This window comes from Carcharhinus amblyrhynchos, chromosome 30, assembly GCF_965287045.1.
Source record: "Carcharhinus amblyrhynchos chromosome 30, sCarAmb.v2.hapA, whole genome shotgun sequence".
NCBI lineage: Eukaryota > Metazoa > Chordata > Chondrichthyes > Carcharhiniformes > Carcharhinidae > Carcharhinus > Carcharhinus amblyrhynchos.
In genome coordinates this window covers 29,276,728-29,293,793 of record NC_137353.1, presented here as the reverse complement: position 1 = coordinate 29,293,793, position 17,066 = coordinate 29,276,728, and the positions used below count along the sequence as shown (strand labels likewise).

Sequence of the window (17,066 nt, the reverse complement as noted above, 5' to 3'; positions counted from 1 at the left end):
CTGGGAAATCTAATAAATCAGAACCAAAAAAGTGATCAACAATGGTGACTGTGAAACCAACAGATTGTTGTAAAATCCCATTTAATTCACTGTGTACTTTAGAGAAAAAAAGCTGCTGTCCTTTACCATTTTGGCTTATAGGTGACTCCAGATCTGGTCTATAGCTGATACCAGAACCAGCTTACTGTGGCAAGCTCTTACCCAGTCTCTAAAAAAGACTCAGCAAACCATTCAGTTGCATCTCAAGAGCAATAAATGCTAACCTTGCCAGTGATATCCATATCCCGTGAATGAATAAAAATGAAATGAACTTGTATATACTATGTGTACATAATTCTACCCTTTGCAGGAATCGTCCTGTCCAACTAGGTCACTGTGAATGCAGGCTGGTTCTCCAATTTAAATGGCAACAGCTAATTAAATATCCTCAGAACAGTTTCAGGGCCTTCATGAATTTGAATAACTATCAGCAGACTTCAAAAGGAATTGGTGGTCACGCACATAACTGAACAACTGAACATATTTTTGTTTGAAGTGTTTATCAGGCTCTTCCCTAAAGCTGTCAGCTTGGAAGCAAAATCAAATAGCAAGGAAAATATTAAATGAGAGGGAGAATTTTGAATGTAATATTATTGAGTAAATTATAAAGTTGCCTCAGCCAACTAAAGGCTGTTCCAAAAAAAAGGAAGCATTTCTGTGACAGTGATGTAAAGGTGAATTAGGCACATCACAGCTGAAGAAATTATTTAATTAAAATTCACTCTCAAATGTATTTTAACTGTGGTGTCCAAACTCTCTTTCAGAATTTAAAATGAATAAATCAGAACAGTTAAGTTCTGGAGGCAATGAAAAGGACAATCTTAATAAATGTTCGTGTAAGCTCATTGTTTATTCTTACCTCCAAATCTACTGCAAATTCTTTACACTTTGAGAGCTTCTCATTCAGTTCCACCAGTTCATCAAAGCTTGTAATTAAGTGAAAGTTAGTCTCAGACAGCGGCTTGTAGATCTATAGAAGATGAAAGAGCAAACCTGAGTTTACCACTCACACCGTATTAAAGATTCAGAACGCTTCACTGGGAGACACTTGTAGTTTTCACTGATTTCTGTGTTCATCGTTTTCTGGAGGGAAGGGTTATGGGGGTACAGTATGCCTCTGTGTTTTTCCCAGGTTCAAGAGGCCATGCACCTTTTGTAACTTAGAAGACAGCATACTGATCTCCTTCGACCTCCATACCAAGCCAAGCATTGGAAACAAGTACAATATAAATGATAATGGAATGTTATTTAAACTTTTGTTTTACATCCACTACTTCTTAAGTTTCCTCCTCTTTTATCTCAACTAACCCCTCCACAGTTCAGTTCAGAGCTACGAAGAAATTCCTGTAAATATACAAGAACATTTCTAGTATCTTTGTTTTTTGACTTTCCTCTCCCTGCAGTGAAAGATCCCCAGAACACTTGCCACCTGAATTTAAGTTCCACTTACATCGTCCCCTTCAAACTAGCCAGGTGGTTAGCACTGCTGGTAACAGCGCCAGGGGCCTGGGTTCGATTCCTGACTTGTCTGTGGACTCTGCACGTTCTCCCTGGTGTCTGTGGGTTTCTTCTGGGTGCTCTGGTTTCTTCACACAGTCCAAAAGATGTGCTGGTTAGGTGCACTGGCTGTGCTAAATTCACTCTCAGTGTACCCAAAGATGCGACGAGAGGGTTTTCTCAGTAACTTCATTGCAGTGTTAATGTAAACCTACTTGTGATTCTAATAAATAAACTTTAAACTCAAGTGTAAGATGCAACATTCAATGCTCAGCTTTGCTACATCTCCATCACTGACCTGTGGTTCTGTTCTGACAAGTACAGACTCCGATGGTTCAAAGTGGTTCAGCTCATACTGATATGGATGCGCAAACCTGTAAAAGTAGAAGACAAACTCTTAAGGTTCGAAGTCCAGTGAGAATAGTAGAAACCACTTATTTCCAATGTATAAGAGAATGTGTGTGTGTGTGTCTGTGTTGGAGTGGGGGGGGGGGGGGGAGCGGAGGGAACAGTTAATTTTTCTTTTGTTGTCCACTTGTCTGCCTCTGATCCATTTTTTCTTACACATGATAAGCTGTGTCATACACATATAGGAGTAGGCCAAGGCCATTTGGCCTTTCAAGCCTGCTCCAGCAATTCATTATGTCGTCCATCCACTTATGTCGTTCCTGCCTCTCCCCAACATACTTTGATCCCTTTAACCCCAAGAGCTATATCTAACTCCTTTTTGAAAACAAACAATGTTTTGGCCTCGACTGCCTCGACTGTGGTAGAGAATTCTACAGGCTCACCACTCTCTGGGTGAACGAATTTATCCTCATCTCAGTCCTAAATGATTTAACTCATATTCTTAGATTGTGACCCCATAGTTTTGGACTCCCCTGCCATTAGGAACATTCTTCCTGCACCTGCCCTGTCTAGTCCTGTTTCAATGTTAGCGGTTTCTATGAGACTCCCCTCTCATTTTTCAGAACTCCAGTGAGCATAATCCTAACCGACCAAATCTCTCCTCATACGTCAGTCCCACTGTCCCAGGAACTGGTAAATCTTTGCTGCGCTCCCTCTATAGCAAGAACACCCTTCTTAGGTAAAGAAACGAAAACAGCACAATATTCCTGGTGTGGTTTCACCAAGCCCTGTGTAACTACAGCAAGACATCCCTGCTCCACTACTTGAATCCTCTCGCTATGAAGGCCAATATACTGTTTGCCTCAAGATAAAGGCAAAATATTGTAGATGCTGGAATCTGCAACAAACAGAAAATGATGGAAAATCTCAACAGGTCTGACAGCATCCGTGGAGAGAGAATAGACCAACATTTTGAGTCTGGATGGCTGGAACTCTGACAAACGTTCATCCTGACTTGAAACGCTAGCTCTATTCCCTCTCCACAGATACTGTCAGATGTGCTGAGTGTTTCCAGCATATTCTGTTTTTGTACTCTTTGCCTTCTTTACCATCTGCTGCACCTGCATACTTACTTTCAGCGACAGGTGTACAAGGACACCCAAGTCTCATTGCACATTCTCCTCTTTCAGTCTATAGCCATTCAAATAATAGACTATCTGTTTTTGCTACCAAAGTGGATAATCTCACATTTATGCGCATTATACTGCATCTGCCACACATTTGCCAACTAACTCAACTTGTCCAAATCACAATGAAGCAAACTCCTCACAGCTCACCCTCCCATCCAGCTTTGTGCCATTGTGTCTTACGCATGCCAAAGAAGCATTATTTCTAGAGGATACAAATATAGCTTAGAACTTTGTACTGGCTGATCACTGCCTTTAATTATTTCACCACATCATCGTGGACAGGACTGCTTCAACATAGGTGGTGGTGGAGGAGAAAGAGCAAAATTCTTTAAATCCATTCTCAGTGTCTTGCCTCCAGTGCCAGTTTTGTTGGCATCATGTCAATATTCAAGTCACAGAGGTGTACTCTGAATCATCACTCACATGTTCTGTTCATTTTGCTGTGTTCTCTGCTGATGAATGAAGTCAGCTAATGCAGCAGGCACATCGAGATCCTCTGGGCGTTCCATTCGACTCCGTCTGTTTAAAAGCACTATCAACGCAGAAAGAAGACCAGTCAAACAATCGCACTGACAGCACACAGCAAATATAATTATATACTGCATCAGGATGCAGTGCATTACACGTGCCTTGTTCACATTACAAGATAGAATTCAGAGCACCATTGGTACCAATGAAGCAACTGTAAGAGTGACCTTAATTTCCTGGCTACTAATGCATTGGGGGTTCCTGGGCAGACCATCAACGCAAAGAACTACATTGCTGGCTTGTTGCTAGTGGCACGTAGGGAGAAATCATGACTTGAGACAAATCATCACATTGTAAACAGATTCTAGCAGCACCTCATTTACACCGTTCTGCCGCCAAAAGCGAAGCTGACACTAAAAGGTCAGGAAAATGACACAATATAACGAAGGCCAAGTTCTTGACATTTCAAACCCAAAGCAAACAGATCACTCTCAGTCGGTTCCCAGGAGCTGCTACAGGTAATTTGTAACCTTTGGGTCAATTTTCAAACATGGGTTAACAGTATGATTCTTCTATTAGCGGCTGAGTTTTGCCAGACAACACTATCTGCCACTTCAAACTCTAATTGTGATTTATAAATCAGTTATAAAACCTGCAGATCATCATCATCATCATCAAGGAACCTGCTGGCCAGATCCAACTCTCAAGAACAGGGCTCAAATGAACAACGATATCATTACTGAAAGAACATTGTTCTCAGTTCAAATGCTTACCAACAGTACAAAATACCTGATATACAATATCTCAAATTGAGACCTCTGGGGGTATGGGGACCTACAGGTTAATAAAATTAACATTGCACATTTACAGCTATCTTCGGCGAGAAGAGCTGAGTAAATGACCCACAAGCCAGTCTTCAGCCAATTTGGTTAAATCCAAGTGTTATCAAGAAACAGCTACCCAACGAAGTGGGATGTCCTGTCCACAATAAAAACGGACAAATCAATCAATTATTGCTCCATCAGACTCCAATCAACTGGTGACAAACTAATGGAAAATACCAATGTGAGTGCTAAATAGCAGCACTTCCACAGCAATAATTTGCTCAGTTTTCTTTCCAGCAGGACTACTCAGCTCTGTAACTCCTTACAACCCGGTCTAATCGTGGGCTGAAGAGCTGAATTCCAGAGGCGAGGTGAAAATGGTTGGCCTTAACATCAAAGCATCAGTTCACTGAGAAAGACGCTGAAAAGCCCTAATAAAGTTGGAAGGCAATAAGGATCAGAGAAGCCTCCTCCTGCTGGATTCACATTTCAGACAAAGAAAGATATTTGTGATTATTAGAAGCGTATCATCTTAGTCTCAGGATATCAACGCAGTGTTCATTGGGGCAGTCTCTTAGACCAAACTATCTTCAGCTGGTTCATTGAAGAGGACTGCTTGCTGATTATAGCACAAATTTGCAGATCATAAATAAAAGTCCAAGCTTGCATGCAAGTCCTGGACAGCATCCAGGTTCGGGCTGATAACTAGCAAATAATGCTCATGGGGCAATGATGATCTCCAACAAGAGTTTCTAACAATTTTGTGGCTACAAGAGTAGGTGAGGCTGGGTATTATGCAGCAAGTTGCTCCCCCTGACTTCCCACAACCGCCCCACCATCTGCAGGATACTTGCCTGGATTAGAAACTAGGTATCATAAAGGACAAAATAGCCTGCCTGACCTGGAGATCATCCACCATCTTAAACTTATACAGGACAAATAGCTGCATTGTGTAACATCCGTAAGACGCAATGCAGTAACTTGCTAAAGTTTCCATGATAATACTTCCCAAACCCACAACTTTTAACACCTAGGACAAAGGCAGTAGGGCACTTTAGAACCAAAGAATCCCGACAGTGCAGTAAGAGGCCATTTGACCCATCAAGAATGCACTGACTCTCTGAAAGAGCATCCCATCCAGGCCCTCCCCTCCACCCTGTCCCCGTAACCCCCCACATTTACCATGGCTAATCCCTCTAACTTGCATATCGTTGGTCACTAAGGGGGAATTTAACAAGGCTAATTCACCTAACCTTTAATGCTACCAGCTCCAAAATTCCTCTCCAATCACATGCCATGTCTTGGAAATATACTGTCCTTCCTCTATCATCACTGGTCTAAATCAAGGAATTCCCTACCTAAAAGCCCTATGGGAATAGTTTCACGACTTTGACTGCTGTGATTTAACTGGGGAACCCACCACCTTCTGGACTGGCCAAGGCCTGGTATACCTACCCAAAATCAGCAGGGTGGGCAAGACCATAAAGGCTGCAGATGTGATGCAGCCCAAAGAATGATTCACACTGTCGGGAGTTGCCTGCTGACTAAACTTGAAGGTGGGATTAAAGTGCTTCATTTAGCAACTGATCATGCACGTGCTATCTAAAATAAATAACCACCTTCTCGAGGGCAATTAGGAATGGGTAATAAGCGTTGGCCTTGCCAGCAACAGCCACATCATATTAATGAATATAAATATTTTAAATCCATGTCTGCATCAAGAAATTTATGGCTTTACTCCACCCTGCTTTTGCTAGGTCCACTTTCACTCTCATGCTTTTCAGGCTTCAATTACCTTCTGCCTCGCCCCTACTTAACACTCTGCACAGCAGGATCTGGTCACGCACTCTCTCCAGAATCTCCTTTCTGAACCCTGTGGCTCAGCACTTTTCTCCTGTTATGAAAACCTTCTTTAAAAAAAAAGTATATTTTACCCCAAAATCTTAAAATTGCCAAATTCTCCTCCTTGGCTTGGCATCCTGTCCATGTTACTTTTGTATGCCAAAGTTGCTATTGAAATGCAAGTTGTTGTTGATGATAACTACCAGCTGCTGAGCAGTACAAACCTGAGCCTTTGGTTGTAAGGAAGCATCAAGAAAGGAGAGAGAGAGAAGACAGGGAAGTACAGGCCAGTTAGCCTGACATCATTCATTGAGAAGTGCTGAAAACTACAATTATGTCTTAACAATGCACTTCCAAAATTGTATAATTGTTAGAACAAGTCAATATAGGGCGGCACAGTGGCACAATGGTTAGCCTTACTGTCTCACAGCATCAGGGGCCTGCGATCAATTCTGGCCTTGGGTCACTGTGTGTGTGGAGTTTCTCCCCTTGGGTTTCCTTCCATACTTCAAAGATGTATGGGTTAGGTGAATTGGCCATGCTAAATTGCCCCTTAGTGTCAGGGGGATTAGCGGGGTAACTACATGAGGTTATGAGGGATCATTGTCAGTGCAGTCTCGATAGACTGAATGGCCTCCTTCTGCACTGCAGGAAATCTACGATTCTATGAAGTGCGCATGCCAATATGTTTTTCAGAATATTTTTGAGAATGTAGCTAGTAGGGTAGATTAAGCAGAACCAGTAGATACAGTATACCTCAATATTCAAAAGACATTCAATAAGATTCCACGCAAAAGTTAATAGGCAAGATAAGGATTCAGGGAGTTGGGGTTAATATATTAGCTTGGATATAGGAATAGTTAAAGGATAAGAAGTAAAAGGTGAGGGCATTTTCAAGTTGGAACAGCATGATTAGTGGAGTGCTGCAAAGATCAGTCCTGGGGCCTCAACTATTTGTCTACATTAATTACTTAGATGAGGCGATGCAAGTAATGTGTTTGTAAGTTTTCAGTTAATGCAAAGCTAGGTGAAAAGGTAAACTGTGGAGAGGGCAAACGTTGCAAAGATGTAGACAGGCTAAGTCAGTGAACAACAAATAATAAATGGGTATAAGGGGAAGTACAAAATTAATCACTTTGGTCATGAGAATAGAAAAGCAGGATATTTTTGAAATGTGTGAAACTTATAAATGTTGGATGTTCGGGGAGATTTGGAGGGGCTCATACGAGGAACACAAAGTTAGCATACAAGTAATTAGGAAGGCAAATGGCATGTTGGCCTTTATTGCAAGGCGGGTGAAGTACAGGAATTGTGCAGAGTTTGGAACACTGAGTGCACTTCTCAGTCTTTATTTTGAAGGAACTGGCATTGGAGGTTCACTGAATTGGTCCCTGGGACGAGGGAGTTGTCCAATGATGAGCGGCTGAGTACTGAATCTGTATCTCTGGTTTTGAATATAGATCTCACTGAAACACCCACGATTCTGAAGGGGTTTGACAGGGCAGACGCTGAGAAGTTGCTTCCATTGGTCAGGGAATGTAAAACACGAGAGCAGCGTCTCAGGATAAGGGGACCAATCATTTTTATTGAGTTGAGGAGGAATTACTTCACTCAAGGGACTGCAATTCGCTGGAATCCAACCTTTTGGTTCCTCAGGGAGTGGACAAGTGATGCTGAAGTCCAAGATCAGCCACAATCGTATTGGATGGCAGGGCAGGCTCAGCTATCATCTACCCCTGCACTTATTTCTCGTGTGCATAAGGCTCCAACCAAAGCAGGAGTGTCACACTCAAATGTAAGAATGCTTCAAGTCAAAATGTGAAGAGAATAGTGCAGCGAAAGAATAAGCAAATGTTGCCAGTGATCAAATCGTGTCAGATTAACAGAAAATTTTAAAAATACTAAACTTGGGATCACAATTTCCATAGACTACTTTGTTGGGACTGTGTACACTTTATTGACGTCTTTGTCTTGTGAATTTTGTTTTCAATAAGTTCTGGAATTAAAACAAGGTGTTATTCCAAAAGCAGTAGTTTAACCGTGCCAAATAAGCCTTGATCTATAAATCAACTTTTCAAAAAATTGCAGCTGAAAAATGCATCAATCAAACTGCATTAACAGCAACGAGTTCCTTATAACTTTCTAGCTCATACCTTCAGGGAGTGGTTTTAGGGCATTGGGTTTGGTGAAGATCTTCGGTACGAAAGGAGTATTAGAGTTGTCAACCTTCTCTTTGAACTTCATCTGAGGACGTGGGATGTTTTTAGCATGAAACAGACGGAATGTTTCGGACTTTGATTTTTTTGATTCAGTATTCTGAAAAGGAAATCCATGAAAACATTAAGAGCTGCTTTCCACTAGCGATATGCATCTTCACATAACGCTGTTTTACTTAGAGTTGAAAACAAATTCGATTCCAAGTCAGTCCTTACTTGAATCTCTGTGCTAATTCAAATCCATTCAATGTGTAGTAATGTCTACATACTCTTGACCCATGACCAACATAGACCATTCAGAAATCAATCAGAACTCACTTTGCGGTTCCAACTGGAGATGATAGTTTTGGGCAGCTGAAGTCCTGCTGGGAGAACTGGTTTCTGGTTCTTGTTCACACCTGAAGCTTCATCCAACAAAATTCCCTACAATAAATAGATGCAATTGTCATGTAAATTTTCAGCGGTGTCAGTCATAACAAAAAAATGATAGGCCTACTCCTGCTCCAATGAATTAGATCGTAAGACATAGAAACAGAATTAGACCATTCCGCCCATCGAGTCTGCTCCGCCATTCAATTACAGCTGACATTTTTCTCATCCCCATTCTCCTGTCTTTTCCCCACAGCCCCTGATCCCCTTATTAATCAACAGCCTATTTATCTCTGTCTTAAAGACACTCAATGACCTGGCCTCCACAGCCTTCTGCAGCAAAGAGGTCCACAGACTCACCACTCTCTGGATGAAAAAACAATTGTCCCTTTAGTATGAAGTTGTGCCTTCTGGTTCTAGTTTTCTCTACTAGTGGAAACATCCTCTCCATGTCCACTCTATCCAAGCCTCACAGTATCCTGTAAATTTCAATAAGATTCCCCCTTCGTCCTTCTAAATTCCAACGAGAACAGACCGAGTGTACTCAACTGTTCCTCACATGACAATCTCTTCATACCAGGGATCATTCTTGTGAACTTCCTCTGGACCTTTTCCAAGGCCAGCAGATTTAACACTCCCTTTGCCGTCAGAATAAATCTGTAACAAATATATTCTGAATCCCGGGTCTTGCATACTCTTATCTCTCCTTTCTTTCTGTTGAAATCTGAACTCAGGAAGACTTTGCAATAGGGTATTAAAAATAAATAAGAACACTTGGATGAGCACAATTTCAAAAACAAGATAATGAGTGAATTAGAAATTAAAAGTGTTGATTGCTAATTCAGTGTCAAATTCCCTGTTCCCAATCAGATGTGGCAAACGAAGGTATTCATTTACATTCCTATCTGTATTTTGTACGTCACTTTTGCTAAATGAAATGCTTGTTCTGCACATTTCTCCCATTTGCTAAGCCTGTGACAACAGGATTGTTAATAATAAAGATAACAGCATTGTTTTACTTACTACTTGTTCTAGAATGACATCGTTTGCATCTACCAGTAAGTCAAATTTGTCTTCCAGCTCTGTCACCTTGTTGCAGCCTTTGATCTGACTTCGGCAACTGTGGTACTGCATAAGCTGACTCATGCTGCAAAATTAAATTTTTGAAGATGAATAAGCTATTGTGTTATGTCAGGATGATGAGTTCATTGCTTGGCTTATTAAGGGCACTGATACCAAAAGCCTGTTGGAATAAGAATGTTCTAATATTGTGACATTTCTTGTGTCATACAAAAATTGCACCCATTAAGGCTATATCAGAACCTACCTGAGCATGGCACAGTTCTGCTTTCACCTGCCATAAGTTTGAAAGGGCAGGATCAGTAACTACTACTGGGTATTTTCCACAGTTTGGACTAACAAAATATGAATCATTTCACATGCACACCATCCACTTCACTTAAATTTGGATCACATTTCAGAACTCAATAATTTGAGCACAGAAAAATTAGCTCAAATGTATGCGTAAAAGTCTCAGTGGTATCTAAATGTAATTGTTATACTGTAAAACATTAATGATAAAATAACATGAGTGAAGCATGATATATATTCATTCATAATACATACGTAAAAATATTGACATCCAGTGTCTTTTCATTGGATACTCCTTCCACTTGTGCTTAAACAAATTACATCGCCTACCTTATAATACTTTGAATGGACAGCTGGCATTTTCATAACCTATTGATGATGAAGTAACTTGTCCTGTATTAGTTCAGCAGGGAGAAGCTTGTTTTAAAGCCTTCTCTGGACTCCAAAATAGCTTTATTAACGTAATGGAAATGAATCGCTTGCTTTAAAAATTCCACCTCTAGGAGGGTTATGAGCTTTTGCCTCAAGAGATGCTTATTAATCCCAACTATTTTATTAATTCAGTGTGTTTTCAACTACGTAATAGATGAGGTAGCTGTGATAAAGCCTTGCCTCACTTCAACCCAGAAGTAGGTTGTAAGCAAGTTTACCAACTTTGGATGTTGGCTCTGGCATCCCACTTAACAAGCACATCCAAACCTGAACAGCAGCAAGCACATGAAGGAGCATGGGTGAGGGGAAACCACCCCACCTCCCCCACCCCTTATAGTACCACGCTGAATTTACAAGCAACCATTCAGCATCATTTCCTAAGAATATTTTTCACTTAAAAATTCAGATGGAGAAATTAACATGAGCAGATGACTAAACTGTCATCAGAGGAAACCCCAATTTTTGTTCTCAGAACAATATAATGGAAAAATAGAGTAAGAAGGGTGGCAATGGCTCAGAATGTACTCTGGGTGGGGGACTTCAATGCCCATTACCAAGAGTAGTTTGGTAGTATCACTACTGACCGAGCTGGTTGAATCCTAAAGGTCATCACTGCTGGACTTGGCCTGCGGCAGTGAGGAAATCAACAAGAAGGAAATGCATACTTGATCTCAACCTCACCGACCTACCTGCTGCAGATGTATCTGTCCATGACAGTATCAGTAGGAATGACTACAGCACAATCCTTGTGAGATGAAGCCCCACTATGCATTGAGGCTATCTTCCATCATGTTATGTGGCACTATCACCAGACTGACTAGGATAGATTTGAACAGATATAGCAACTCAAGGCTGGGCAGCCATGAGGTTCTGTAGGCTATCAGCAGCAGCAGAATCATACTCAACCTTAATTTGCAACATTATGTCCCCAACTCTACCTTCACCACCAAGCCAGGGTATAAACCCTGGATCAACGAAGAGTGCAGGAGGGCATGCCAGGAGCAGCACCAGGACTATCAACACGGTGAAGCTACAACACAGTACTACTTAGATGTCAAACAGCATAGCAACAAGTATTAGACAGCGAAGTGATGCCACAAATAATGGATCAGATTTATGCTCTGCAGTCCTGCTACACTGTCAAAAATGGTGGTGGACAATTAAGCAACTCACTGGAGGAGGATTCCCCACAAATATCCTCTACCAATCCATACAATTATGGCTGATCTTTGCCCTTAGCTCCATCTCCCAATCTGCCCCTCTAGAATAGAGAATTCTGACCCTCTCAATGAAGAAATGACACCCATAGACAATTTTCCAGCAGACAGCAACTGCAGACCATTGCTAGAGGAATCTAACTGATATTTTCCCCTTTCCAATCCAGGATGCTAAAACAATTGTAGCACCCAGACCTTGTCTCAGCAAGCTCAACACAAACTGCAGAGTAAATCCCAAACCGTCCACACCAGTTATCACACCAAGTGCTGGTATTATCCACAAAGCCAACTGGAAGCTAAAAGTACACATTTTCACCTGTTCACTTGATTAAAGATAATGTTTTGTCACATAACCTTACCAGCCTAGGAGTCGATCAGCTTGTATGTCACAGAATGCCTGAAATCCAGGGAAACTCCGGTAAAAATCAAACTCGTCGCCAGGCTGAGGAAGTCCATTGGAAGCTTTTGTGGCCGAAACCACTGTTCCCAATACATGCTGCATGAAAGAAGAGAAAAGAAAACAGACTGCCTGGTTAAATATTTTGTGCCTGAACCATACTGGAGCCTTTTTGTGGTGTTGCTAGAGGAAGACAAGTTGGCCTGGCCACAGGACACAACTCTCTGCAGTCCTAGAAATAAAATGTTAGTACTGCTGCCTCATAGAGCCATGGACTCAACTTAGATCTAGGCAGAGTGAACCATAGGGTCTTCTTACTAGCATCTTGGGACACGTGCCAAAGTCCAAGCATTCCGGCATAGATTAGTCAAGCGTACCATCCCAAACTCCTCTGCCACCATTACAAAAGACAAAATACTGGAGATGCTGCAAATACTGTGGGCAGTTTTAGTCCTCTTATCTAAACTATTATTTCATTGGAGGCAAATCAGAGAAAGTTCACTATGATGATCTCCAACATGGAAGCATTGTTTTATCAGTAAAGGTTAAACAGGTTGCGGCATTAAAAGAATAATTCTTAAGGGGCTTGACAGGATAAATGCTGGGAGGGTGCTTCCCCCCATGGACAGTCTTGCATCAGACAGCATAGTCTCAGAATAAAGAGGTGCCAATTTAAGACTAAGGATTGAGTGTCCTTGGAACTCCTTGCCATAGAGAGCCATGGGGGCAAAGTCCATGTGTACACTTAAGGCTGAGATGGATAGGTCCTTGATCAGTAAAGGAATCCCAGGTTATGGGAAAGGGCAGGAAAGTGGATGTGAGGAATGTTGGATCAACCATGATCCTATTAAATGGCAGAGAGGGATCAAGCAGCTAAACAACCTATTCCTCCCTATTTCTTATGGTCTTATGCTTAGCAGCTGTTGCCCAGTCTGCTGAGTATCTTCTGTTCACTATCACCATCTCTGGGTATGGCCTGTCCCATAGCAGGGCAGATCCACCAAAGGTGGCAGGTGACAGCACTATGGTATACAGTCAGGATAGAGTGGCCCTGGGAGTTCTCAACATTAATTCCACACCCCATGGCATCAGATCAAACAAGGGCAAGGAAACCCACTGCTGCTACTGACTTCCCCCTAGCTGATCAGTGTTCCTCCATGTTGAACATAGAACAGAAACAGAGAATGCTGGAGAATCTCAGCAGTCTTGACAGCATCTGTGGAGAGAATAGAGCCAACATTAAGTTCAGATGACCCTTTGTCTGCTCTGTCAGAGTCATCTAGACTCAAAACGTTGGTTCAATTCTCTCCCCACAGATGCTGTCAGACCTGCTGAGGTTTTCCAGCATTTTCTGCTTTTGTTTCAGATTCCAGCATCTGCAGTATTTTGCTTTTATCACATGAAGGAAGGCTGGGGGAGGGGGAAGTGAGGGCAGGGACTAGGGAAGGAGCCAGGGATAGAGATTTCTCACAATTACTGATGTCACAGGAGTTAGCGCTGCTGCCTCACAGCACCAGGAACACAGGTTCAACTCCAGCCTTGGGTGACTGTCTGTGTGGAGTATGCACATCCTCCCCGTGTCTGCGTGGGTTTCCCCCCACAGTCCAAAGATGTGCCGATTACGCGGATTGGCCATGCTAAATTGTCCCTTAGCGTCTAAAATGTATAGAAGGATTAGTAGGGTAAATATGTGGGGTAACAGGGGTGGGGCAGGGGGTGGGCAGTTCTCTCGGACGGCCAGTACAGACTCAATGGGCTGAGTGGCCTCTCTCTACAAGGATTCTCTGGCTCCTACGTCGCCTCAAGTGCGCGCTTGGACTCGGCCTCCCGGCCGTGGGGGGGAAATGCAGCATCACCCCGGGGTCCCGCCGCTCAGTGAAACACAGCGCCGACCTTGACAAAGCTATCAGCATCGCTGAAGCCGGGGATGGGGCTGTCAGTGGCGCCGGTGCCGCTCGGCCGCTCTCCCGAGCCCCGCTCCTCCACTCCACTCTCCCGCGCCGCCATCTTGCTGCCACAAACTCTCGCGAGGGCCGGTGGTGCACGATCTCACGAGAGCTGGAGAGTACCAGGGCCGGCGGCAGGGAGAGAGCAGATCACATGATGAGGGCGGGACGGGGCCTGGAACATTAGGTGGTGGAGCGTCACGTGATGAGGGCGGGACCTGGGACTTTACGTGATGAGGGGCGGGGCCTGGGACTTTACGTGTTGCGGGGCGTGGCCTGGAGTGTCCCGCGCTTTGAGTGGCACGTGCTGTGTTGTAGCCCCGCCTCCCTGGGCAAGCTGGTCCCTGGAGTGGTACAGTCCTCCAGTCAGTGCTGGATGTAGGCATAAGGTAAACATGTTACAGGTTAGGGCCTCACAAAATTTCAGAAGATTTACAACAAGGAGAACATTTAAGAGCAGATACCAGAAACGAAACAGAAAGCACCAACTTGAAGAGAACTCAAAAAATTAAATCCGGTAGGGTTTACTGTATTATAATCTATGACAGATCAAACCAGCCAAATGATAACTATGTAGTCATTAAATGCATTCATTTGAAAATAATTTGTATTTTTCACTTTAAATACCTTGCTACTAAATAATTAAAAGGCATAATTATGTTTTCAATTTTTTTGGGGGCGACCCGAGGTCCCTGTTTTGGTATGTACCTTTGTGAGACCTTTTGGTGTAACTCTTTAACAAGAGGCTTCCAAGCTTTATATAGCTTAGGGCCTCACCAAGTCTAAATCTGGCACTGCCTACAGTCTGTCCTCTCCACAGATAAACAACAGTATCCGGTAGAGGTGGCTGACGGACATCAGTGATGCATTCCAGAAGATTTCAGCCCAGCAACATCCACTAAGAAGTGGGGAGTGGAAAATCTAGTGTCGAGGAGCGGTACGTTCAAAACGTTACATTAGTGTTTCCCTCCCTCACTCCTCTAACCAAGAAAACGCCATCGCTTCTCAGCCTTTTGGTTAAAATCAAGTGTATGATCAAATCCAAGGGCTTGGATTTCGCAAAGAGGTATCGAATTTCGATGTGGATTGAAGAAGCAGGCGTCAGACGACTGGCAGACGAGTGTCTATACAGAAGACGACAACACGAACTCTGCTGCTACTGGTGGATCTTCATACTGGTTTAAGCCTCTGGTTTGGACCTAACGCAGGTACAGTTAGACTCAGTGTTTTTGAGCTACGGCCGCAGCTGCGCCGAGAGCTACAGGCCAAGGGTTGCCCAAGGGTGAAGCCTTTGAGAGGAGGCTTGCAATTACGTTGTGAAAAAGGTAATGTTCGAGTGCTGCGGATTCCATGCAGCAGACGTCTATGGTGTGGCTAGGTACAACAACCAGCCACATGTCAACATCAGAAGTCTGTCAGGATGTGTCAAGTTCCCCACGGCATTGAAGGAGAAAGGCAAAGAAGGGCTCCTCTATCCTGATGGCAGAGCCCCTGTTCACTATGCCATCCCAGCGGAACCGGGTTATGATGTTCCAAATGTATAACCCCTACATCCCTGCGGCTGATGTTCCTCTCCAGGTACGTGGAGATGAAAGGAGAGAGTGTGGACATCATGGATAAATACAGGATCTGGACCTACAAAAGGCAGGTGAGAGTCACTGTGAAGACTCCCAAGGGAGGCCTTCTGCACCTGCCCTCCAATTTTGCCATTAGAGGGAACCGAAACTTCCTCTACTACACGGGACAGCCCACGAATGTGCCGCATCTGCGACAAAACCGGCCATTTTGCCACAAGCAGCATCACCACCTTCTGCATAAACTGCTTGGAGGGGCACTCAACCAATGACTCCAAAGACAGCAAATGCTGCAACCTGTGCGGGGAGGCTGGCCATGTCTACAGAGGTAAGAGTTTTATAAATTCTCTTAAATAATTTAAATGTTGGGCAGTGGGGTCAAGTGCTTCACTTGTGAGATGTGGGAGATCCACGACGCTTCCAACGTCTCAGACGACTACATCTGCAGGAAGTGCACCCAATTGCAGCTCCTTGCAGACTGCATGGATAGGTTGGAGCAGCAGTTGGTGCGTTTAGGAGCATGAAGGTGTTGGAAATCGTCATAGACAGGAGCTTTAGAGATGCGGTCACACCCAAGGTGCAGGCAGATAGATGGGTGATCGCTAGAAGGGGCAGGCAGTCAGTGCTGGAATCCCCTGTGGTTGTCTCCCTCTCTAACAAGCATACCACTGTTTTGGATACTGTGGGGGTGGGATGGCCTGTTTCAGGGTATAACAGCAGCAGCAGCACCATGGCTGGCTCTGTTGTTGAGCAGGGAGGGACAAAGAGCACTAAAGCAATAGTTATAAGGGACGCTATAGTTAGGGGTTCAATAGGCGCTTTTGTGGACATGAAGGAGACTCTAGAATGGTATGTTGCCTCCCTGGTGCCAGGCAGAAAGCATTCTGAAGGGAAAGGATGAACAGCCAGAGGTTGTGGTACATATTGGTACCAATGACATGGGTAGGAAGAGTGATGAGGTCCTGCAGCAGCAATTCAGGGAGTTAGGTAGAAAGTTAAAAAGAAGGGTTGTAATCTCAGGATTACTCCCTGTGCCACATGCCAGTGAGGCTAGGAATCGAAAGATAGTGCAACTCAACACGTAGCTAAACAGCTGGTGTAGGACGGAAGGTTTCAGATATCTGCACCATTGGGGTCTCTTCCGGGACCTGTACAGGAAGGACAGGTTGCATCTAAACTGCAAAGGCATAAATTTTTGTCTGGGAGGTAGGCTAGTGTCACACAGGAGGATTTAAACTAGTTTGGCAGGGAATGAGACCCAAAGCAAAGGTGAATTAACTGAAGGGGAACCAGAGAGCAGGCAGGGTACAGTTGCTAATCAAAGAGGGTCTGGTGG

General features: G+C 43.6%; 1 protein-coding gene across 1 annotated transcript in view; it reads right to left on the bottom strand.

The window, feature by feature from the left end:
• exosc10 (exosome component 10) overlaps positions 1 to 14,245 on the bottom strand; it is a 68,156-nt gene extending 53,911 nt beyond the window's left edge. The window contains exons 1-8 of the mRNA XM_080215526.1: positions 14,104 to 14,245; positions 12,173 to 12,309; positions 9,817 to 9,940; positions 8,743 to 8,847; positions 8,362 to 8,524; positions 3,498 to 3,606; positions 1,835 to 1,910; positions 899 to 1,009 (exon numbers count right to left, since the gene is read on the bottom strand). Coding sequence (XP_080071652.1) covers positions 899 to 1,009; positions 1,835 to 1,910; positions 3,498 to 3,606; positions 8,362 to 8,524; positions 8,743 to 8,847; positions 9,817 to 9,940; positions 12,173 to 12,309; positions 14,104 to 14,217 — 939 coding nt within the window. The 5' untranslated portion in view covers positions 14,218 to 14,245. The remainder of the gene's footprint in view (positions 1 to 898; positions 1,010 to 1,834; positions 1,911 to 3,497; positions 3,607 to 8,361; positions 8,525 to 8,742; positions 8,848 to 9,816; positions 9,941 to 12,172; positions 12,310 to 14,103) is intronic.
• Between the last annotated feature and the right edge of the window lie 2,821 nt (positions 14,246 to 17,066).